Genomic DNA, 26603 nt, shown 5'->3' on the forward strand with positions numbered 1-26603 from the left:
AGAATCTATTACCATCAACAGTAGGGATTCTGTAAGGACCCCACAAATCCATATGAACTAACTCAAAAATAATAGAAGTTCTTATGCTACTGATAGAAAAAGGATTTCTAGTTTGCTTTGCACAAGGACAAGTAGTACATAGATCTAATCTAGCAGATATATCTTGTGCATTTGCAGATAGTAGCTTCTTGAGAACAGTAGCAGATACATGTCCAAGTCTCCTATGCCAAAGATCAATGTCATTTGAACTAACTCCTTTACTGATTTCTGTCTACTTAGTGTTTAAACTAATTGCTTTATTTCCTGGTAATTTTTGTCTACTGAGAATGTATAAACCACTGTCTTCTTTACCAATCACTTTTACCCTCCCACTGAAGAGTTCCTGAAATATGCAAAAATCAGGGAAGAAAGCAATTGGACATTTAAGTTCTTTTGTTATTTTAAAGACAGATAAGAGATTATACTTAAATTGAGGTATGTAGAACACATTAGTTATAATGTCCTGTTCTGTTAATTCACTAGTTCCAATATGAGTAACTTGAGTAGTTTCTGCATTAGGCAATACTTTGTTTTACTGATTTGTTTGTATTAAAGATGCCTTATTTAACAATTCTAAATCAGCTACCATATGATTTGTAGCCCCTATGTCTATAATCCATTCTTGAAGAGTATTAGAGGCTAATAGATCACAAGGAATACATGCTGCATTAGCTGCTGGTGTTGCTGTAGTAGAAGCAAAAGTTGAATTATCTTTGTTGAGTAGTTGCACAATGTGATCATACTGCTCTTTAGTGAAAGTGCAATTTGCCATCCAAGGAGTATTGTTTACTTGTCCAATGTTCTGAGGATTGTTCACACTCATTGCACTGCTTGTTAGTTGAGAATTCTGAGAACTGTTCTCATTCTAATTACTGCCCTGATTACCCTGTATACCAATATCAGATAACACATTGTAAGCACTGTGTGTATTTATGTTCCTTTTCCTTGCCCTATATTCAGGAGGATAGCCTACAACTTTGTAGCAATTTTCTTTAGAATGTCCTCTTATTTTGCATACTTCATAGAATAGATTGAAATTTTTCCTAGTCAGTCTCTGATTATTTCCACCAGTCTTGGTATACATGGCTACATCATATTGATTAGTTCTAGATGTAGGATTTGCTCCTAGTAAGCCAACATTATTAGCAACTCATTTTTGACTCTCATCACTAATCACCATGGTATATTCTTGATTAACTGATGGCATTGAACTCATCAGTAGAATCTGACTCCTAGCTTGACCATAGGAATCATTTAATCCCATCAAGAACTGAAATAATTTTAATTTTTGCAAATGAACCACAAATCCTCTTGATTTTGGGCAGTCATACCCAGGTGCAGGGACCAGTGCCTCAAACTCCTCTCACAGATCTTTTAGTCTTGATAAATATGTAGAGACAAATGTTGTTCCTTGACTCAGCATTGCAATTTCTTTATGCAAATTATACGATCTTGAGCCATCAACTTTGTCAAATCTCTCATGCAAATCATTCCATCCCAATTAGTTGAAGCGATATGATTGGAATTCCACTAACATCAGATGGACTTAAAAATAACGGATGATTATAATCAAGTACATGCAAACCTCCTTGGTTAGGAATTGAAATAGGTACTCCAGGAGGAACAATTGGAACTCCATTAGGAACAATTTATTGTTCATTTCCATTCATAGTGATCAAGAATTTTTAAGGATTGAAATGTCGAAGAAGTGGATTTCAGAACTATTTCTATTTTGTGAATCAAGAAGTTGAATCGAGGTTTTAGCTACTCAATTAGCTGATCCTGCTCTGATACCATGAACTAATATCTGGGTTGAACCCAATTTGGATGAATGAAGAAGAAGATGAAAGAAGAAGAAACAGATATGAAGGTCCATAGAAACTAAGAGAGAAAGAAGTGATTCTTATTATCTGAATGAATTACATAGTGGTATATATCTATATATATAGGTAGCTTACTAATTAACTATTAATAACTAAATAGAAGCTATTAACTAACTAACTAACTAACATTAGGAATGGTTGTTAGTAACAAACTAACCAACTACTATAAAATTACTAGACTGCCCTTTCTAGACTATGTTATATCTTTCTCTACACTTTACAATTTTGAGCAATTAATATACGCATATTGGAAATGTGGATTACATAAATTATGATCTTTACCCCCTTCAACTCTCAGTCCTCCTTTCCATAAATACTTTGTTTTAATTTAGATCCTCATATAGTAGTCGTGTTAGGGATATAGTAGATATGCCCTAGATCCAATATCATATTTGATAATTTGAACATATTTTTGTGAACATTATTTGATATAAAATATGTATGGCATTAAATATTATTTTATCATTGTTATTAATTGCTTGATTAATTTGATAAGGTCCTTGATTAAATTTTGAGACTTGACATTGTGATGGAGATCATGATAATGAGAGTGAAATGTCTTACAATTTAATCTAAATTTTGTTCTTGATCGTAGGATTATTAATTTGGACATTAGTAATCCGGTTAGATCAATATTTATGTGATCGTCTTTATTGGATAAAGATTAGTTGATCTCATTAACTAAATCACATAGATAGATGGCGCATATAGAGATATGGTCATTGAACCGACTCATTGGATAATTCCTAATAGTTAGAATTACCATAAACTGTCAATAGGATATTCTTTTGAAGAATGTGATGTAAGAGTTTCCTTTGACCTGAGATCGTCATAGTAATTGACAAGTTATTTATTGTGCTTTCATACTAGACACCTATGGCCCTAGGGCAATAGTTGAAAGGATATTGGGTGCGATTAAATACTTGTAGAATTAGTGATTGATCAAGATGGAATCTGTCAACTCTTGGTAATGAGTTTAATCTCCATGTTATCATAAATTATAAACGACCAAATTAAGACATTGGCTAGGGCAATTGAATGAAAGAAGAAAAGAGTTTCTTAGGTCATTCAATGGTCGATTACATTTGACATGAACACATAGTTGGTCGCCTATTAGGATTTGACAGTTGAACCATATCCTAGGGTGATCCAGAGCTATAAGGACAGAAGGAATTACTACATTATTCTTCTACTGGTTCTTGAGAGTAAATTGTATACTTCATTCTATCCGGTCGTTAAGGAGTGTTGCTAGACGCCACCCTTGATTAGTATATTGATGTGATCAATTTGCTACCGGCTTAGTATTGAACCTATGAGGTCGCACACTAACGAGTGTTCTGATCTTTGCTAAAGGATTAATTATTTTGTTATTTGATAATTAAATTATAGAATTTAATTAGTCAGATAAATAAATTATTAATCCAAATGAAATATTATTATACTCTTTGCTAGCACAGAGACTATAATTAATATTGTGAACGAATTGAAGTTTTCTATTTAAAATAGTTAAAATATATCTCTTGGTTGAAATATATATGTGATATATATAATTAATATTTATTTATATAAGAGACACACATAAAATATAAAATAAATGAATGGGTTGTTAGTAATTCCAATTTGAAATTGGATTGACTCACGTGCAATTTCATCCCATTTGGAATGAGACTAATATTCTATTAATATATGAAAGCAATTCCAACTTTGAGTTGGAATAATCACGTGACATTACTATTCGGCGAAACCCATCTGAATAGGATTCGAAATTTTATGAAAAATTATACAAAGTTTATTTTTGGAATAAACTTTTACCCTAAGTAAATTATTACCTCAACCAAGTAAAAAAAGGGTTTGTAGGTGATGCTATATAAGGAGTGATAGAGAAAATTTGCCGTATTATTATTTCTTGAGAAGAAAACCACTTTGTGAAAGTGAGAGTGCAATACAAAGCCAAGAGAGAGAATACAATTACAAGAAAAGTATTTCTTGTTCTTCTAATTTGAGTTGAGATTTTTGAGAAAAATTTCAACACAATATTCTTTGTTCAATTTGTTCGCGGGTTTCATCGATCAAAGAGTTGATAGCAAAGATCGGTCTCGGTGTGGATACGCATAGAGTCTTCGCACAATCGAAGAATTTGAAACGAGACTTTCTTCACGAGGTACGTCTTAGATCTGATCTATTGACATGTAAATAAATTTTAAATACGAAAAGATTTGCCTAAGATTGTTATTGTCTTCCGCTGCGTGTTACGAACACCTATATACAATCCTTCAAGTCGAACTTAAAGATCTACACTATTTGACAGAGCCCCTATCTAATTGAATGAGTGTTTGTTCGCAAAAAATTAAGCTTTATAAAATAAAATAATGGAAGTCAGATTATACTCATATAGCTTACGTGAGGAATTCACTACATGTGGAGGGGGAAAGAACACAAAGTAAAGAAAATGTATATTGATTGAATATAAACAAGAGGTAAAATATAAGGATGACTATCAATAGAGCCCATCGAGAAAATCAAAATTTAAGTCTCTATTTTCTGTAGCTTCACAACACTTGAGTAAAAACCAGAGAAGCAACAACCAGCAACACTTTCATGCTTGAAGTCCGCATTGAGTAGCCAGCTGAATTTGAATCTGAATTAGATGCTCCTAAAACCAAGAATAATACTCGAAATCAATTATAAGATAATCAAGTTTAATTGCCAGACCATAAAAAGAAGAAGAAAAAAATCAAGAAAATTGTCGAAAACTAGACGACTTCTTACTTATGATTAAGCACATGTTATACATACATAAACATATTTTCATTTACTAATACATGAAATGCTTTCATTACAATAGGAGAAAAAGAATGCTAATCAAATTATTAGTACGCGATATGCCTCTATTATATATATGTTGTTTGCGATTTCATCCCTTCCGTAGTTTCATATTAGAATGAGTGTGTTATCTTTATATATGTAAAGTACTATAGCTAGTTTGACAGAAAGTAATTAATGAGTTGGGTTGAATCCCTAAATTTGCCTCAGCTGGTTCAGGGCGACATACCTTTAAGACATCCAAGGTAATTAACGGGCTGTCCACATCTAGCAGGCAACATTTGAGCCTCGTTGACATTAATTCCAGCTTGCTCAGCTGCATTGCTCCCTTTAACGCTAACCATTTGACACAAACATTCAGGCATGTTTTCTATAACATCCTTTAGTGGATTACAGCAACTTTCTGGTGGATTCCCTCTTGATCCATTGAAAAAGTTCATACACGGCAACAACTTGTTTATACAGTTCGTGTTTTGACCCAATGCTACCTCAGATAACAATATGATCATCATTATCCTAGTTATCATAAACTTCATTTTCATTTTTGATACTCTAATTTGATTGTTCTTTAATTTTCTTTACTATTGAGTTCTTGCAAATGTTATGTTTATATATTTATTTGTGTGTAGTCTAATCCTGTTAGGGTGGAGGAGTTTGGTTGGAGTTGTTGATCTAACAGTGTCTAAAAAAAAATGATAATTTAGGTAAATAAGACGGCAAAAATATAGATAAGATAGGTTGAGCTACTACATACCTTGCTTCTCAATGTGATCATTTTCTTTTTCTCATTTTTTCCACCCTAGCTCTTATCACCACCAAAAAATTGGCAAATTAGTCACAAATCACAAACAATAAATTGACTTAAATATAGATTAAAAAATTGTCAGGGGATTAACATGTCTATTTGGAGACGGCATGTACACTTGAAATATGTGTCATATATTTGGATGAACATCTTCCCAACTTAGCTAATAGTAAATCTGCAAAGTTGGTAAATAAATAATTCAATGTTGCATGCTCTATCTTGCGGAAGAACCAAAGCTGTTTTATTTATTTATTGAGTACGTGTAATAATGCTTGAAGTTACAAGGCAACCCTTTGTTTTTCAAATGAAACAACCGTAATTAAATAGTATTAATATGCTATTAATTGTTCAATAGTGACTTTAATTATATTACTCCTGAAGCATGCAAAAGGAAACAATAAATATAATTAAAGTCAAAAGAAATTTCCAATGTTTTAGTGCCACTTGCTTTCCATCACCACGAATGTAGCTGTTCTCGATATCCAGACAACACAAAACAATTCAAAGGAGCACAAGTCACCTACCGCAGTTTTATACGGAGAAAGTTATTCTGTTCATTTACACTAAATTAATAAATACATTAAAAAAATTATTAGTTGTAGAGAGATCTTCATTTTTGTTTAATTTCGTAATACTAATCTATCCCTCATAATTTGCATAGTACGATTACTTTTCTTGTTTTAATTTATCTATAACAATTCTTTTCACATAATTATATAAATGTAGTTTAATTTTTTTTATCTGACTAATTTGCCTCCGTTGTTTAATTTAATTTTGTAATAGCAGAGACCCTCAAAGAAACATTTCACTTAATGCATTGAGTAGAACATTTTATAACTTTAGCATAAAGACATATATCATATACTAGTCGAGTTAATATAGACATCGAGTCTAAGTTCATCCCATGATGCTAATGATCAGCTTCACTTGTTTTCGAATTACTCACTTTATACTAATTTTCAAGTAATATGAATTTTTATGTAGTTGTCTCTTTTAATACTAAAAAAATCTTTACATTGTTAGGCTATAAATTAAAACCTTAAAATGGGCAAAATTTCAATAAGTTTATGTGCATTGATCGATTAAAATATATGTACACAATTGGGAAAAGATAATTGCATGTAGCTTTTTATAGAAAATTCATCGGTAACGTGAAGAAAATGATAAGTATATATTCTACCTTAACTGGTAATGTAAAAAGTTCTTTCAAGCGTATATACAAATACAATAAATAGTAATATCTTCGCTTCCTTGAAAACATCTGCTATAAAACTACCGATCGAGCAGGGGTAAATACAATAAGAAATGGATTGTGATTGCATTAATTTTCGTGTTCTTGGAAACGTCTGTTCTACTAAATCACAGATTGAGGGGGTTATATTATATATACATATAACCAAAGTACAAGGTAAAGTACTATTAAAGAGCAACCCCAATTATGCAACTGGAAAATCACAAACATCAATGGAGGAGAAGGCCACAAATGGAAACAATATCTAAGCTCGAATGTCGGGAAGAAGGCTAATTTCCTATATTATAATCCACTAGAAATCTCGAACAAAAGGGTTTAATGAAATAAAAGCAATACCAATTAATCCGCCTTTTAATGATAGATGAAGCTCTCTCGTGCCAATACCATAGATTCAAGGAAAACGGATCAGTGAAAATAAGTCCACATAAAGGATCAGATCCTCATATGTGATATGGCAAAGGATGGTATGGTTTCTTGACCAGTTTCTATGATTACCACATAGTTCTCATCAAGCAAGGAATACGGATTCGCATCAACATGTATTGACCAAATGAACAAGTGCAACAAACTTGTACGGGGAGAGTCCATTAAAGAGTACCCATAGGGGTCTGTTGCCACACTCTTTCATCTAATATATTCCCAGAGGATTATATGACCAAGGAAAGAGAAAAACTAATTATAGGAGTTCCGTCAACCACGATGCAGTAGTGTTGTATAATTGATTTCTAGACTCATATCCTGATGGAGAGCTTCAGTGCCTTGGGACTTTCAGCAGAGCTCTTTATATGCAGTCCTTCAAATTCAACCTTGGCAAATTTATCCTGATGATACCTTCTCCGTGTAAGAAGGCCCAAGTTGGTAAGTAAGCATAACACGAGAGGTTACAAACTGGTCGGAATATCTAGCACCTATTGGCTTAAAGGACAGGAAATTGCATTGACACTGCCTTGATTTCTGTTGGGGAAAAGAAGTCTTATAAAGCTATGCAATTTCATTTTTCCAAGTTCTAAGACAACCTTGTGACCTTGTCGTTTAGGTGCTTCTGCTCATAAAATATGTCCTTTACCTATTGAACAGTAATATGCAGAGATGAAATGTAAAACTAAATGTTATCAAAATACCGGAAAACGGAGTACTTTTAGGTATATGAAATTAAATAGTGCATTCCAACCTATGATTCTGGAAGAAATTACACCTTCTATCAAATAGGGATAATAAAAAATATTGGTTTTAATACCTTAAAGAAAAATGGTTTTAATATGCACGATATTCATGTTAGAAAGTTTTGGGAGAGCAAGACAACTAAACAAACACTCAAAAACTCACTATTAGAGAGGTGGAGGAAAGGATGATTTCTATTCAGCTTCACTTACACCAAATGGCTAGCATACATGGGTATTTATAGTAGAACTCGTACATGTATCTAGCCTAAACTTTATGTGTACATATTAATTAAGTCCACACATGTACACACTAGTTGTGACGACCCAAAGGGTCATCACCTGTTTTCTTACCCATTATGTGCTTCTGTGGCCTTGAAAACCTCATTTAGAGTCGCTTTGATTTGCGTGCGCAGTCTGGGCGCGTAGCCGGAAAGCTTAAATATGAAATTCTGTGAAAAATGTTAAGTCTTGACTTTAAAATGAATAAATTTGACTTCGGTCAATATTTTGGGTATACGGAACCGGACTCGGACCCGTGATTTGACGGTCCCAAAGGGTCCGTAGGAAAATATGGGACTTGGCGTACGCGCGGAATCGGAATCCGAGGTCCCTAGCCCGAGAAATGAATTTTTAAGTGAAATTGTTTTCAGAAATTGTTTAAGGAAATTTGAAGTAAAAACATTATTAGAAAGCAATGGTATCGGGCCCGTATATTAGTTCCGGCGCCCGGTACAGGTCTTATATATGACTTGAGTCATTCCTGTGAAATTTGGTTAAAAACGGACGTCGTTTGACGCGATCCGGACCTTAATTGAGAAATTTGATGTTTAAAAGAGTTTTGAGAAATTTTATTGATCTCGAGGTTTAATTAGATGCTCGTGATGTTATTTTGGTCATTTGAGTACACGAATATGTCCGTAGGATATTTTTGAGGTTGTGTGTATACTTGGGTTAATTTGATGCTTGACTCTCAAGGCATTCCCAAGAAAGATAGTTTCAAGTACCTTGGATCGGTTATTCAGGGGATCGGGGAGATTGACGAGGATGTCACACACCGTATAGGGGTGGGGTGGATGAAGTGGAGGTTAGCGTCGGGAGTTTTGTGTGACAAGAAAGTGCCACCGTTACTAAAAGGTAAGTTTTATAGAGCAGTGGTTAGGCCTGCCATGTTGTATGGAACTGAATGTTGGCCGGTAAAGAACTCACACACCCAGAAGATGAAAGTAGCAGAGATGAGGATGTTGAGGTGGATGTGCGGGCATACAAGGATGGATAAGATTAGGAATGCAGATATTCGAGAGAAGGTGGGTGTGGCCCCCATGGAGGACAAGATGCGGGAAGTAAGACTCAGATGGTTTGGGCACATTCAGAGGAGGAGCACTGATGCACCGGTGAGGAGGTGTGAGCGACTGGCTGTAGTGGGCACGCGGAGAGGTAGAGGGAGACCTAAGAAGTATTGGGGAGAGGTGATCAGACAGGACATGACGCGACTTAGGACTACTGAGGACATGGCCCTTGATAGGGAATTATGGAGGTCGAGCATTAAGGTTGTAGGTTAGGGGAGAGGGTGAATATTTCTACAGCACAACTGAGAGAGACTATCTAGTTAGGAGTTAGACTAGGAATGTCAGTGGTCGTCTATTGATGCAGGGCTTTACCTTCTAGTTGTACTATACCAGCCATCTATTTCGTATTTCGTATTTCGTATCCTGTATTTCATATTTCGTATCTCTTATATATTGTTGTTATTTTATTACGCATTTTTATGGTACTAATATATTATCTCCTATTGCTTTTTTTGAGCCGAGGGTCTCCTGGAAACAGCCTCTCTACCCTTCGGGGTAGGCGTAAGGTCTGCGTACATATTACCCTCCCCAGACCCTACTTGTGGGATTATAATGGGTCGTTGTTGTTGTTGTTGTTGTTGTGTATACTTGGGTTGGAGTTTCGAGGGCTCGGGTGAGTTTCGAGTGGGCTCCGGAATGCCTTAGGCTTAGAAAGTCAGATGCTGCAGGTTTAGGAAGTTGCAGTCTCTGAACCCTCTAGTGCGGTCCGCGAGAAATCGCGTGCGATCGCGGAGGGGCCAGCGCAGCCGCTGTCTCCTTTGTGCGGTCCGCGGTGGAGGCTATGCGACCGCAGTCGCCTTTGTGCGGTCCGCCCAGAGTGCTGAACTGCAGGTCTTCAGGGAGGGGCCAACGTGGCCCGCAGTCGCCTTTGTGCGTTCCGCGGTGGAGGCTGTGCGGCCGCGGTCCATTTGATATGGTCCGTACTGGGGGTCTGATAAGGGTATAAATAAACGAGAATTAAAGTTATTTTTCACTTTTCAAAACCCCAAAACATAAGAGGCGATTTTTCAAACAACCTTTCTTCTCCAAAACGTTGGTAAGTGATTTCTATCTCATTTTCTTCACTCCTTAACATCTTTAACATGATTTCAACTTCAAACAAAGATTTTCATGGGGGAAATTGGGTTGTTTTGGGTAGAACCTAGGTTTTCTAAAATTGGGGATTTGGACCTCAATTTGAGGTCCAATTTCAAAATAAATTATATATTTGGACTTGAAGGGGAATGGGTAATCAGGTTTTGGTCCGAACCTCGGGTTTCGACCACGTGGGCCCGGCGGGTGATTTCTGACTTTTGGGTAAAACTTTAGAAAACTCATTTTCATGCATTGGGGTTGATTCATTTAGCACTTATTGATGTAATTAAGTAACTTATGACTAGATTCGAGCGGATTGGTAGTGGAATCAAGGGGTAAAGCTATAGTTGAGACTTGAGTGGTGATTAAGGCATCGAGGTAAGTGTTTGGTCTAACCCTAGCTTGAGGGATTAGGAGTTGAGTCATACTTGCTACTTGCTTCTTGTTGAGTACGACGTATAGGCATGGTGATGAGTATCTGTACGTTGGTGTCAAGCATGACCGTGAGTCTTAAATTGAAGGTTGTTGTGTTCTTAAATGACACTTGGTGCATTACTTAATGATCTTCGATGATTGGGCATTTTCAATAATTGAACTGAGTACAAGTTGAGTTGAGATTGGTTATAGCTAATTCTCCCTTGCCGGGATGACTAATTCAATATTGTTGTTCCCTTGCCGGGAAAATTATAATATTGTTGTGTTCCCTTGCCGGGAAGTTATTATATTATTTATGTTCCCTTGCCGGGATTTCTTGTGATTGTATAATGAAATGTAAAATGGAGCGGGTAATACGCATACCACAAGATATAATGAAATGCGAGCGGGTGGTATGCCTACCACGAGATATAATGAAATGGGAGCGGGTGGTACGCCTACCACAAGATATAATGAAGTGGGAGCGGGTGGTACGCCTACCACGAGATATAATGAAATGGGAGCGGGTGGTACGCCTACCACGAGATATGATGAAATGGGAGCGGGTGGTATGCCTACCACGAGATATAATGAAATGAGAGCGGGTGGTATGCCTACCACGAGATATGATGAAATGGGAGCAGGTGGTACGCCTACCACAAGATATACTGAAATGGGAGTGGGTGGTATGCCTACCACAAGATATACTGAAATGGGAGCGGGTGATACACCTACCACAAGATATGAGAAATGGGATCGAATTGCACGCCAAGATGAAACTGAAAGTGAAAGTTGCCTTATTTCTCTTTATCCGTGTTAGAAGTTAAATTGTAGTTTCCTTACTATTTTTTGATATTCTGTTTTATCTGCTACCCCCGGAGCATGTTTCCCCTTTCCCAGCTTTGATTGCTTATTACCTGTTTACTTTTTCGCAATATAGTATATAACTGCACAGGTTTATCTGGAGTCTGGTCCTAACCTCGTCACTACCTCGTCGGGGTTAGGCCAAACACTTACCAGCACATGGGATCAGTTGTGGTGATACTATACTCTGTGCTCTTTTGCACAGATCCAGGTCTTGGACAGCAGCAGTAGCGCGGGAGCCAGCTTTCAATCTAGTGAGACACCGAGGTAGCCCTGCAAGCGTCCGCAGGCCCGACGTCTCCTCTATCTTTATTTCAGTCTGTTATCTCATGTATTCGAGAGAAACAATTTATATTTTTTGTCTTTCAAACGATTGTATTTAGTACTCTTAGAAGTTCGTGAGTAATGTGACACCAGTTCTTGGGTAGAGGCATATGTTGATTGTCGTATTATTGTTCAGTTTCTTTAATTTAAGTCTTCCATATACTCATTAAATTCCATTGTTTTCATGCTATCACTGATAATCGATAAAAAAAGTGATTTATTAATGAAGTAAGCTGTTAAGGATTGGCTTGCCTAGCTCACATTAATAGGCGCCATCACGACTCCCGAGGGTGGGAATTCTGGGTCATGACAAGTTGGTATCAGAGCTCTAGGTTACATAGGTCTCACAACTCACGGACAAGCTTAGTAGAGTCTGAAGGATCGGTACGAAGACGTCTGTATTTATCCCCCAGAGGCCCCAGAGTTAGGAAGATCTCACATTTGTTCTTTCTTGTCGTGCAGATTTGTTCCTCAGATGCTAATTGGATTTCTACTCTATTCTTTCGTAGATGGCGAGAACATGCGCTTCCTCATCTACCGCTCAGCAGCCCGAGCCCCCAGTAGCAGCTCCCACTAGGGGAAGAGGTCGAGGCCGTGCTAGAGGTCGAGGTTGGGGCAGAGTTCAGCCCGAGCAGCAACACCAGTGGCAGAGCCTCAGGTTGATTTTGAGGAGGAGGTTCCGGCCCCAGCAGTTTCGGTCGGCCCAGCTCAGGTCTCAGAGGGGTTTATTGCTACCCCAGTTCTTCAGGACGCTCTGGTCTGATTGGTGGGCCTCATGGAGAGTGTCACCCAAGCAGGTTTGCTTCCTGTAGCTTCAACCACTTCTCAGGCTGGAGGAGGGGCTCAAACTCCTACTACACGCACTCCGGTGCAGGTAGCTCCTCGGATTCAGACTCCAGCGGTTTAGCCAGTTGGAGCAGTTCAATCGGGTGTAGTATCTCAGACCGGTGATGGAGCGGCTATGTCTGCCGATGCTTTGTGGAGGATGGATAGGTTCACCAAGCTCTTCACTACTACTTTCAGCGGTGCTTCTTCTGAGGATCCCAAGGATTTTCTATATAGCTGTCACGAGGTTCTCAGGAACAAGGGTATTGTTGAGACCAATGGGGTTGATTTTGCTACATTCCGCTTGTCTGGATCGGTCAAGACTTGGTGGAGGGATTATTGCTTAGCTAGGCCAGTCGGGTCGCCATCTTTGACTTGGGAGAAGTTTACAGTATTGTTTCTGGAGAAGTTTCTCCCCATTACTCAGAGAGAGGCCTATCGGAGGCAGTTCGAGCGCCTCCAACAAGGTTTTATGACGTTCACCCAGTATGAGACCAGGTTCATCGACTTAGCTCGCCATGCTCTTGTCATACTTCCTACCGAGAGAGAGAGAGGGTGATGAGGTATATCGACGGTCTTATTTAGCTGATTCGTCTTCAGATAGCCAAAGAGGCCAGGAGTGAGATCACTTTTTAGGAGGCGGTCAATATGGCCTGCAGAGTTGAGATGGTTCTGTCGCAGGGAGGTGGTTAGGGGTCGGATAAGAGGCCCCGTAATTCAGGCAGATTCAGTGGTACCTCATTTGGAGGTAGAGATTCATATGGTAGAGGCCATCCTCTTAGGCCCTTTCAGTCAGTTTTTCAGGCTTTTCACGGTGCTTCAGGTGGCCGTGGTCCTCCGATTCAGTATTCTGATTAGCAGTCCTTCAGTGCACCACCATTACCTACCAGTGCACCACCGCTTCAGAGTTTTCAGGGTCGTCAGCCCCAGTAGCCGAGGGCTTGTTTTACTTGTGGCGACATGAGGCACATTGCTAGGTATTGCCCTCGTGCTTCGAGCAGTTCTCTGCATCAGGGTTCCCGTGCTATAGTTCAGGCACCAGATGTTCCACAGCCCACCCAGCCAGCTAGAGGTGGGGGTAGAGGTGCTAGAGGTGTAGGTAGAGGTCCTAGAGGTGGATCTCTAGCCGCCAGAGGTAAAGGCCAGCCAGCAGCAGGCCGTCCCAGAGAGGTAGTTCAGGGTGGTGGGGCCCAACCCCGATTATGCTCTCCCAGCCAGGCCCGAGGCTAAGGCTTCAGATGCAGTTATTATAGGTACGATTCTGGTTTATGATAGAGATGCTTCAGTGTTATTTGATCTAGGGTCTACATACTCGTATGTGTCATCTTATTTTGCACCGTATCTGGTCATGCCTAGTGATTCGTTGAGTAGTCCTATTTATGTGTCTACGCCTATGGGTGATTCTATTGTGGTAGATCGAGTCTATCGCTCTTGTGTAGTTGTGATTGGGGGTCTTGAGACTCATGCGGATTTGTTGCTTCTAGACATGGTTGATTTCGATGTCATATTGGGGATGGACAGTCTATCACCTTACCACACTATCTTGGACTGTCACGCCAAGACTGTGACCTTTGCTTTACCGGGTACGCCTCGTTTAGAGTGGAGAGGGACTCCTGGTCATTTTACCCATAGCATCATTTCTTATGTGAAGGTTCGGCGTATGATCGAGAAAGGGTGCTTGGCCTATTTAGCTTATGTTCGTGATTCTAGTGCGAAGGTTTCCTCTGTTGATTCTGTGCCCGTGGTTCGTGAGTTTCCTGAGGTATTCCCTTTAGACCTGTCGGGTATGCCGCCCGACCGGGATATTGACTTTTGCATTGATTTGGCTCCAGGCACTCAGCCCATTTCTATTCCGCTGTATCGCATGGCCCCGCCTGATTTGAAGGAGAAGTTGCAAGACTTGCTTGATAAGGGTTTCATTAGACCTAGTGTTTTGCCTTGGGGTGCGCCGGTGTTGTTTGTTAAGAAAAAGGATGGTTCGATGAGAATGTGTATTGATTATCGGCAGTTGAACAAGGTCACCATCAAGAATAAGTATCCACTGCCGTGGATCGATGATTTGTTCGATCAGCTTCGGGTGCCAAGGTATTTTCAAAGATCGACTTGAGATATGGCTACCATTAGTTGAGGATTAGGGCATCCGATGTCCCTAAGACAACTTTCCGCACTCGGTACGGGCATTATGAGTTCTTGGTCATGTCATTTGGGTTGACAAATGCCCCAACGACTTTTATGGATTTGATGAACCGAGTGTTCAGGCATTATTTGGACTCGTTCGTGATAGTCTTCATTGATAATATTTTGATATATTCCCGCAGTCAGGAGGAGCACGAGCAACATCTTAGAGTGGTTCTTTAGACTCTGAAAGATAGTCAGTTATATGCTAAGTTCTCGAAGTGTGAGTTCTGGATGAGTTCAGTTGCATTTCTGGGTCATGTTGTATCAGCAGAGGGTATTCAGGTTGATCCGAAGAAGATGGAGGCAGTCAAGAACTGGCCTAGACCAACATCAGCTACAGAAATTCGAAGTTTCTTGGGATTGGCAGGCTACTATCGTCGGTTTGTAGAGGGGTTCTCATCTATTGCAGCCCCGATGACCAGGTTGACCCAGAAGGGTGCCCAATTTAGATAGTCAGACGAGTGTGAGGTGAGCTTTCAGAAGCTCAAGACAACTCTGACTACCGCACCAGTGTTGGTTTTGCCCACAGGTTCAGGGCCTTACACGGTTTATTGCTATGCTTCCCGTATTGGGCTTGGTGCAGTGTTGATGCAGGATGACAAGGTCATTGCCTATGCTTCGAGGCAGTTGAATATTCATGAGAAGAACTATCTGGTCCATGATTTAGAGTTGGCAGCCATTGTTCACGCATTGAAGATTTGGAGGCATTATCCTTATGGCATGGCATGTGAGGTGTTCACTGATCACAAGAGTCTTCAGTATTTATTCAATCAAAAGGAGTTGAATTTTAGGCAGACGAGATGGTTTGAGTTGTTGAAGGATTATGATATCACCATCTTATATCACCCGAGAAAGGCCAACGTGGTGGCCGATGCTCTGAGTAGAAAGTCAGCCAGCATGGGTAGTCTTGCTTATATTCCGGTCGGTGAGAGGCCGCTTGCGTTGGATGTTCAGGCTTTGACCAATCGATTTGTGAGATTGGATATCTCTGAGCCTAGTCGAGTATTAGCTTGCACGGTCGCTTGATCTTCATTATTGGAGCGTATCCGTGATCAACAGTTTGATGATCCCCATTTGTGTGTCCTTAGAGACATGGTGCAGCGTGGAGGTGCCAAGCAGGTTACCTTAGGTGATGATGGAATTTTGAGATTGCAGGGGCGAGTTTGTGTGCCTAATGTGGATGGGATTTGAGAGTTGATTTTAGATGAGGCCCATAGTTCCCGGTACTCTATTCATCCAGATGCCGCGAAGATGTATCAGGATGTGCAGCATCATTATTGGTAGTGTAGAATGAAGAAGGATATTGTTACATATGTGGCTCGATGTTTAAATTGTCAGCAAGTTAAGTATGAGCATCAGAGGCCTGGTGGATTGTTTCAGAGGATTGAGCTTCCCGAGTGGAAGTGGGAGTGGATCACTATGGACTTCGTTATTGGACTTCCGCTGACTCGGAAGAAGTTCGACGCAGTTTGGGTCATTGTTGATAGGCTGACCAAGTCAGTGCATTTCATTCATGTGGCAGTCTCCTATTCATCAGAGAGGTTAGCTGAGATCTATATCCGGGAGATTGTTTGCCGTCATGGTGTGCCTGTGTCTATCATTTCGGACCGAGGTATGCTGTTTACCTCACATTTCTGGAGAGCAGTTCAGCGAGAGTTGGGCACTCAGGTGGAGTTGAGTACAACCTTTCATCCCCAGACAAACGGCCAGTCCGAGTGGGCTATTCAGATTCTGGAGGATATACTCCGAGCTTGTGTCATTGATTTTGGAGGTTCGTAGGATCAGTTTTTGCCTTTAGCAGAGTTTGCCTACAACAATAGATACCAGTCGAGTATCCAAATGGCTCCTCATGAGGCTTTGTATGGTAGGCGATGTCGATCTCCAGTTAGATGGTTTGAGCCGGGGGAGGCTCGGTTGTTGGGTACGGATCTGGTTCAGGAGGCCATGAACAAGGTCAGGATCATTCAGGAGAGGCTTCGTACGGCTCAGGCTAGGCAAAATAGTTATGCAGACCGCAAAGTTCGAGATATGGCTTTTATGGTTAGTGAGCGGGTATTGCTCCGAGTGTCGCCTATGAAGGGCGTGATGAGATTCGGGAAGAAGGGCAAGCTTAGCCTTAGGTTCATTGGTCCATTTGAGATTCTTGTTCGAGTGGGAGAGGTGGCTTATTGACTTGCATTGCCGCCTAGCTTATCAGTCGTGCATCCAGTATTTCATGTGTTCATGCTTCAGAAGTATCACGGCGATCCATTCCACATGTTAGATTTCAGCATTGTCCGATTGGACAAGGACTTGTCTTATGAGGAGGAGCCGGTGGCTATTCAAGACCGACAGGTTCGACAGTTGAGGTCGAAGAGTTTTCCTTCGGTTCGTGTTCCGTGGAGAGGTCAGCCTCCTGAGGCATCGACCTGGGAGTCCGAGTTCGATATGTGGAGCCGTTATCTTCATTTATTCCCCGACTCAGGTACTTCCTTCTTCTGTCCGTTCGAGGACGAACGGTTGTTTTAGAGGTGGAGAATGTGACGACCCAAAGGGTCATCACCTATTTTCTTACCCATTATGTGCTTCTGAGGCCTTGAAAACCTCATTTAGAGTCGCTTCGATTTACGTGCGCAGTCCGGGCGCGTAGCCGGAAAGCTTAAATATGAAATTCTGTGAAAATGTTAAGTCTTGACTTTAAAATGAATAAATTTGACTTCGGTCAATATTTTGGGTAAACGGACCCGGACCCGTGATTTGACGGTCCCGAAGGGTCCGTAGGAAAATATGGGACTTGGCGTATGCCTGGAATCGGAATATGAGGTCTCTAGCCCGAGAAATGAATTTTTAAGTGAAATTATTTTCAGAAATTATTTAAGGAAATTTGAAGTGAAAACTGATTAGAAAGCAATAGTATCGGGCCCGTATTTTGGTTTCGACGTCGGTACAGGTCTTATATATGATTTAAGTCATTCCTGTGAAATTTGGTTAAAAATGGACATCGTTTGACGCAATCCGGACCTTAATTGAGAAATTTGATGTTTAAAAGAGTTTTGAGAAATTTTATTGATCTCGAGGTTTAATTCGATGCTCGTGATGTTATTTTGGTCATTTGAGTACACAAATATGTCTGTTGGATGTTTTTGAGGTTGTGTGTATACTTGGGTTGGAGTTTCGAGGGCTCGGGTGAGTTTCGAGTGGGCTCCGGAATGCCTTAGGCTTAGAAAGTTAGATGCTGCAGGTTTAGGAAGTTGCAGTCTCTGAACCCTCTAGTGCGGTCCGCGAGAAATCGCGTGCGATCGCGGAGGGGCCAACGCGGTCGCGGTCGCGGTCACCTCTGTGCGGTCCGTGGTGGAGGCTGTGCGGCCACAGTCTCCTTTGTGCAATCCGCCCAGGGTGCTTAACTGCAGGTCTTCAGAGAGAGGCCAGCGCGGCCCGCGGTCGCCTTTGTGCGGTCCGCGGTGGAGGCTGTGCGGCCGCGGTCCATTTGATGCGGTTCGCACTGGGGGTCTGATAAGGGTATAAATAAACGGGAATTTAAGTTATTTTTCACTTTTTCAAAACCCCAAAACATAAGAGGCGATTTTTCAAACAACCTTTCTTCTCCAAAACGTTGGTAAGTGATTTCTAACTTATTTTCTTCACTCCTTAACATCTTTTAACATGATTTCAACTTCAAATCAAAGATTTTCATGGAGGAAATTGGGTGTCTTGGGTAGAACCTAGGTTTTCTAAAATTGGTGATTTGGACCTCAATTTGAGGTCCGATTTCAAAACAAATTATATATTTGGGCTCGTGGGGGAATGGGTAATCGGGTTTTGGTCCAAACCTCGGGTTTCGACCACGTGGGCCCGGGGGGTGATTTCTGACTTTTGGGTAAAACTTTAGAAAACTCATTTTCATGTATTGGGGTTGATTCATTTAGTACTTATTGATGTAATTAAGTAACTTGTGACTAGATTCAAGCGGATTGGTGGTGGAATCAAGGGGTAAAGCTATAGTTGAGACTTGAGTGGTGATCAAAGCATTGAGGTAAGTGTTTGGTCTAATCCTAGCTTGAGGGATTAGGAGTTGAGTCATACTTGCTACTTGCTTCTTGTTGAGTACGACGTATAGGCATGGTGAAGAGTATCTATATGTTGGTGTCAAGCATGACCGTGAGTCTTAAATTGAAGGTTGTTGTGTTCTTTAATGACACTTGGGTGCTTTACTTAATGACCTTCGATAACTGAGTATTTTCAATAATTGAACTGAGTACAAGTTGAGTTGAGATTGGTTATAGCTGATTCTCCCTTGCCGGGATGACTAATTCAATATTGTTGTTCCCTTGTCGGAAAAATTATAATATTGTTGTGTTCCCTTGCCGGGAAGTTATTATATTATTTATGTTCCCTTGCCGGGATTTCTTGTAATTGTATAATGAAATGTAAAAGGGAGCGGGTGGTACGCTTACCATAAGATATAATGAAATGAGAGTGGGTGGTACGCCTACCACGAGATATAATGAAATGGGAGCGGGTGGTACGCCTACCACAGGATATAATGAAGTGGGAGCAGGTGGTACGCCTACCATGAGATATAATAAAATGGGAGCGGGTGGTACGCCTACCATGAGATATGGTGAAATGAGAGCGGGTGGTAAGCCTACCACGAGATATAATGAAATGGGAGCAGGTGGTACGCCTACCACGAGATATGATGAAATGGGAGCGGGTGGTACGCCTCCCACAAGATATATTGAAATGGGAGCGGGTGGTACACCTACCACAAGATATACTGAAATGGGAGCGGGTGGTACGCCTAGCACAAGATATACTGAAATGGGAGCAAGATATGAGAAATGGGATCGGGTTGCACGCCTACAACAAGATGAAACTGAAAGTGAAAGTTGCCTTATTTCTCTTTATCCGTGTTAGAAGTTAAATTGTAGTTTCCTTACTATTCTTTGATATTCTGTTTTATCTGCTACCCCCGGAGCATGTTTCCCCTTTCCCAGCTTTGATTGCTTATTACCTGTTTACTTTTCCGCCATATAGTATATAACTGCACAGGTTTATCTAGAGTCTGGTCCTAGCCTCGTCACTACCTCGCCGGGGTTGGGCCAGACACTTACCAGCACATGTGGTCGATTGTGTTGATACTATACTCTGTGCTCTTTTGCACAGATCCAGGTCTTGGACAGCAGCAGTAGCGCAGGAGCCAGCTTTCAATCCAGTGAGACACCGAGGTAGCCTTGCAAGCGTTCGCAAGCCTGATGTCTCCTCTATCTTTATTTCAGTCTGTTATCTCATGTATTCGAGACAAACAGTTTATTTTTTTTCTTTCAAACGGTTGTATTTAGTACTCTTAGAAGTTCGTGAGTAATGTGACACCAGTTCTTGGATAGAGGCATATGTTGATTCCCATATTATTGTTCAGTTTCTTTAATTTAAGTCTTCCGTATATTCATTAAATTCTGTTGTTTTCATGCTATAACTGATAATCGTTAAAAGAAGTGATTTGTTAATGAAGTAAGCTGTTAAGGATTGGCTTGCCCAGTTCACATCAGTAGGCGCCATCACGACTCCCGAGGGTGGGAATTCCGGGTCGTGACACTAGTCCATACATGCCTACACTAGTTCACACAAATTTACACATGTCCACACCTCACTCTTTTCTAAATATATGTATGAAAACATTAAATTAATGTAAACAAATCTAAATAAATGTGGACAAATAGAAATAAGTTTATTACTATTTTTAACATCCCCCCTTAAACTTGTTTCATCACTCCAAGTGCCATCCTTAACTTTTGAATGGCGTCAATCTTTAACGGCTTGGTGAAAATATCCGCAATTTGATCTCCAGACTTCACATGCTCAAGCTCTACAACTTTATTAGATATGCAATCTCTAATAAAATAATATCTCGTATCGATATGCTTGCTTCTTTCATGAAATACCGGTTTCTTGGCTAAATCTATAGCCGATTTGTTGTCAACAAAAATCTTTGTAGCATCCTTCTGTGGTTGGTGAAGTTCTTCCAACAAGCTCCTTAGCCAAATTGCATGGCAAACACACGAACAAGCTGCTACATACTCCACTTCACAAGTTGACAAAGTGACAATTGGTTGCTTCTTAGAATTCCATGTAAATGCGGAATTTCCAAGAAAGAAAACAAACCTAGTAGTACTTTTCCGATCATCAATATCACCAGCCCAGTCACTATCACAATATCCCACGAACTTGGATTCTTTAGAAGATGAATAAAGAATTCCATAATCAAGCGTACCTTTGATGTACCGAAGTATTCTTTTGGCTACCTTTTAGTGCGAGGTAGTAGGAGTTTCCATAAAACTACTCAGGAGTCCAACTCCAAAAAAAATATCTGGCCTTGTACATGACAAATACCTTAAGCTTCCAATAAGACTCTTGAAAAATGTGGGATTGACTCTATCTCCATCTAAGGCTGTATTGTGGTCCGGGCCTAAATGGGCCAAACGGGCCTTGGCTTAGGCGGGATAGGCTGAGGCGGTCCCGGGCCAAATGAGTGGAACCGGCCCACTGCGGTCCTAAGCCCACATGGTCCTGGGCTAAATGGGTCGGACCCGCGGGCCTAAACGGGCTTTTTCGTTCCGGGCTTTTTTTAATTTTTTTATCTAAGTCAATTTCTTGTAAACTATATATGTATATACTAATATAAATTGCTTATATACAGCTATATAAATATATATAGTATATATAGTATGTATATATAATTATATATTGCGTTATATAATATATAGCTTATATATATATATATATATATATAGTGCCTTATATATAACTTATATGTATTAGATATATAATATATATACTATATCAAATTTAAACACAAAATAAATTGCAAAGAAATATTCAAGGGAATGTCTTATAATTTTTATTATTACGACATTAACAAAAAATGGCAATATCTTTCTTAGTCTTCCTCCCCCCCAATGGAATGAGCACAACAAGGTACTAATACCACCATTAAAAGGAAAAAAAACTAAAGAAGATGTGCCAAAATACAAGTTACATATTAGTCTATGTATTATCTCTAACAAATCTCATAAATCCTTCAAGGTCCGGAGGAATTTTCGTTGGTGGTGGTGGAAAAGAAGCTTGTTCATCATCACTTCCGGGTGAAGCAGCATTCTGCGCAAGTTCTACTAGGGTTGAACTAGATTTGAACCTGTACTAGGATTAACCGTAGTATCTACACTTGTCCCCTCTTCCGCAGCTTTCATTTGTAAATATCTAGTTTTATCTCTAGAGTGTTTCAATATGTGTCTAGTCAAACTACCCGTACCGCTACGGTCTCCAGTATATTTATGAGCCATCAAAGACCCACAAGTTTTACACTTAGCCTTATTTTGTTCTCTTAGTTGAGTAAAAAAGTGCCAAACAAGAGATGTTTTAGGCCGTTAGAAGGTTTTCTATTAAAAGTAGGGGTTACTACAGGAGGGTCAGGCGAGACATTAGTTGAGTTATTAACAGGACTAGTAGGTGTATCATCTAAATCCGGTTGCGTTTCATCTAAATCATCATTTTCCTCATCATTTTCAAAGATAGTTTGATTAGGATAAAAAGCATTCATAACTTCTTCATTTAATTGTTGACCTGGTGCAACATCATGGCAAAATTGACTATCGAAAAATTAAAAACAAGGGTTATCACTATCAAGAATAATAGGTGGAGGAGGACGGGTAATAGGTCTGGGTCGGGGAGCCGGGGGAAGAGTAGTATCTTGGCAACTAGATTCACCAATTTTAGATTTTCCCTTACCCTTACCACCAAATATTCTTTTCAAAGAAGAGTCCATATTAATTATAATTATACTAAATAAAACAAACAAAACTATAATATTAAAACTTAAGAGTTGGAACAAGTTTATCGAATTGACGAATAACTTCTTGAAAATTGAATATCGTTGAAGACTTGAATACTTCAATCTTCACAATTTTTCACGAAATTGCAATAATAAAGTAAGCAATTATAGAAGAAAATTAGAGAGAGATTGATGAATTTGTGAGTAAAAATGAAAGAATGAGGGGGTATTTATAGTTGAGAATAGGGAAAAAGTGTAATTATAAAAAGTTTGGGGTTAAAACAAAGTTTGGGGGCCAAATGACTATTTTTTAAAGTTCCAAACGGCTGAAAATTGAAGGCCAACTGCTAGATTTTTAAAAATCTGACCGTTGGCCATTTTAATTTTTTTTTTTAAAAAATAGCCGTTGGGGCCCGTTTGGACTGTTTGGCCCGGTTGAACTGGTCCCGGGCTCACGGGATATTTGGTCAGGACCGGCCCGCTATGGGCTTTTGCACCACTAGAGACCGGCCCGTTTGAACCGGCCCATTTGGCCCGTTTGGCACGTGGTCCAGGGCTGGTCCCGGGCTAGGCCCGGCCCACAATACACCCTTATCTCTATAGGTATTTATCGGGCGGGCTGGGATAGGCTGAACGGGAAAACCCCCAGCCCGTTCGGTTAGCGGGCGGGGGATAACGGGCTGTTATAGGGCTGGGATTTTTCGGGTTTTCATGGGCCCGTACGGGTTAGGGCTCACACGGGCTCGGGTGGGTCGGGCTCAAATTTTTTTCTTTTTTCTTTTTAATTTAAATTTTATTTTTCTTATTCAATGTTATTGATAGTTAAGTATTTGCAAACTTTTAAGGGTTAGAATTAAACTTTGAAGTTTAAAGTTTAAAGTTTTAAATTTGAAATTTGTATTTTATAATTATAAAATTGAAATTGGAAAGTAAGTGGCTACAAAAAATTATTTAATAAGAGTATAAGACCAATAGGCAAATGTAAGGAACAAACTACGAAGGCTTTCATTTATATTTTTAATATTTCAAATTAATTTGCAAGTTATTTTTGGTTTTTTTTTTTATTTTTGAACTTGCAAATTAAAACTTAAAAGTTTACAATAATTATAAAAAATAAGAAATAGTACATCACATGCTTTGCATCATTTTTGTAAGTTCTTCCATGTCAACATGAGGTTCTTGGTTTCCGGGATTGGTTGAATCGGAACCATAAACCATTATATCTCTAATTTCTTGGTCCTCCTCTTCGTCTACCTCGTCACGCCCTTGATTTCGCCGTTCTGATCTTATCCAATCTCTGAATCACACTAGAATTTCCAAAGCGTGGCTGCCCAATGAATGACGGGTATCTCCTAGTTGCTGCCTTGCTTGGATAAATGCGCTCTGTGATGCGACTGTTGAAATCGGCACATTTAGCACGTCTCGAGCCATGGCCGAAAGAACAGGAAATTGATTTGAGTTGCTCCTCCACCAACTCAGCGGTAGAAAATCCTTTGTGAAAGGCTCTGGTGACTTTTTCAAGTAGAATTGTAGTTCATCAATATTCCTGCTACTGGTTTGTTGATGCTCTCCTAGTGTTGACCAAATCTGATAATCTTGAATACAATCATCATTATCCATAGTTGTTCCAGATGTTGAAGGATTAGTTGAAGGAATATTTGCATCTACAACCGAAGAAGCATCAACAATGTTAGTATAATAATTATATAAAGTTTGTAAATGTGTGTGTAGCTCAGAAATACAAGTGTCAATATCAGGAGTTTCAGTTGGGCCAATATCCATATAAGTATATAAAGCTCTAATTAATTGGTGACACTTTATCATTTTGACAGTAGGGTTTAAAATAGCACCAATTAGGTAAATATAGGGAATTGGGTAGAAATACTTTTTAAACTTATCTAGCATAGATTCAACAACAGTTGCATATCCATCTTTCTGCTTCAAATTATGTAGTAAAAGAGAAATTTCAGCAATATGAACTAAACCATTTGAAATGGTAGGATAATAAGCTCCAGAAAACTCAAGTGTAGCCACATAAATTTTTTGTAAAAACTGTATAACATCATGAATGACTTCCCAAGTTCTAGATGTTAACAAACGGTTAGGATCGGTACAATGAGAATTAGCAACTTCAGTTATAGGCATTCTATATTTATAACAACATCTTAAGAACAAATAAGTATAATTCCACCTAGTAACTATTTCTTCAGGCATGAGTCTTGGTTTTAGTCCATAGTGTACACATTTTTCCTTAAATGCATTTAATCTAGCACTTCTATTATTTCCTTGAATTACACCAACAGCTCTCCTAATAAAAGTAATTTCATCTCTAAATAATTCAAAGCCACTCTTCACAATCAAGTTATAAATATGACATGCACATCTAACATGAAATAATTCAAGAATTGGTAGGTGTAGATGCAATTTTAATATTGTAATAGCAGCAGCGTTGTTAGAAGCATTATCAAATGACATACACAAAACATTTTCTGCAAGATTATAAAATATAGCAACTTCATGTATAGTATTACTTATAAATGCACCAGTATGACTTTGATCTTCATCATATTTAAAAGCAATAATACGTTTTTGCATACAAAAATTATCATCTATCCAATGGCATGTAACAGTCAAATAATCATTTCCATTCACAGCACGACCAATATCAGAAGTAAGAGAAACTTTACAAGGAAGACTTGCGAACAAATAACGTATATATGTCTGATATTGTCCAAAAAGCCTAAAGATATCAGCTCTACAAGTACTTGTAGGAATACCTTTAAACATAGGGTTATAAATTCTTTGAATATAAGTAACAAGATATGGTGAAGAAGCAAAACTAAAAGGTAAACAACCTAAAACAATCATTTTAGCTAATTCTTCCCGTTCTTTCTTAATACCGTATTTCCCAAATAACCCACCAGTACTCGGGTTAAGTCTTTGTTGCCCAGATAACTCATCTACTCCCCATTCAAGAGGGTGTTTCTCTTCCATATGCCTACAAAGTTGACCCGTCCCCCCTCCTTTACCAGGTTCATGTTTATAATGTTCACTACAAATTTTACATTTTACATATTTTTTTTGATTTTCTAGTCTTTCAAAAAACATCCAACACTTACTTCTTAATCGTCGATTCTTCTTAATAGGGAGAGGAGGCCTACTTGTTGCACCTGCACCCCTAACATTTTGAGTTTGACTAAGCATTACCAGGTGTAGGTGGTGGTGTGTCAAGATTATCGGGTGATTGAATATCATCTAACAAAGCATCTAAATCATCATCTACACCATAATTTTCTTGCATTCGCTCATAATTGTGACGACCCGACTCGTCGTCTCGTGAGTTACATCCCCGTTTTCCCCATTTCCTATTTCTTTATGCTTTATTATCAGTGTTGGGTGTGAACGAGTTGATTTGGATTGGTTTTAGTAGGAAATGAGACACTCAGTCTCTTTAAGGAAGGTTTGTTTTGGAAAAGTCAACCAGACGTTGACTTATGTGTTAGAGGGCTCGGATTTGAATCCTGATGATTCGGTTAGCTTCGGGGGATGATTTGTGACTTAGGAGTGTGATCAGAAGTAATTTTGGAGGTCCGGTGTAGAATTAGGCTTGAATTGGCGAAGTTAGTATTTTGGCGAATTCCGGTTGATAGGTGAGATTTTGATCCGGGAGTCGGAATGGAATTCCGAGAATTGTTGTAGCTTTGTTATGTCATTTAGGATATGTGTGCAAAATTTCAGGTCATTCGGACGTGGTTTGGTCGGGTTTTTGATCGAAAGTGTATTTCGGAAGTTTTTAGAAAATTAGG

The 26603-nt window shown here is 39.4% G+C and overlaps 1 protein-coding gene across 1 annotated transcript; it reads right to left on the reverse strand.

The window, feature by feature from the left end:
• Positions 1-4363: 4363 nt before the first annotated feature.
• On the reverse strand, positions 4364-5322 carry LOC104221973 (non-specific lipid transfer protein GPI-anchored 30-like). Its single transcript, XM_009773135.2, has 2 exons — positions 4975-5322; positions 4364-4575 (listed from the first exon to the last, which is right to left on the reverse strand). Exons 1-2 carry the CDS (start codon positions 5285-5287, stop codon positions 4472-4474), a joined length of 417 nt encoding a protein of 138 aa, XP_009771437.1. The 5' UTR covers positions 5288-5322; the 3' UTR covers positions 4364-4471.
• Positions 5323-26603: the final 21281 nt, after the last annotated feature.

This window comes from Nicotiana sylvestris, chromosome 1 (genome assembly GCF_000393655.2).
Source record: "Nicotiana sylvestris chromosome 1, ASM39365v2, whole genome shotgun sequence".
Classification (NCBI taxonomy): Eukaryota; Viridiplantae; Streptophyta; class Magnoliopsida; order Solanales; family Solanaceae; genus Nicotiana; species Nicotiana sylvestris.

Coding starts and splice junctions, on each gene's coding strand:
- LOC104221973 (XM_009773135.2), bottom strand. CDS start 5,287: ATGAAAATGAAGTTTATGATAACTAGGATAATGATGATCATATTGTTA. Junction 4,576..4,974: donor TTACCTTGGATGTCTTAAAG/GTATGTCGCCCT, acceptor TCTTGGTTTTAG/GAGCATCTAATTCAGATTCA.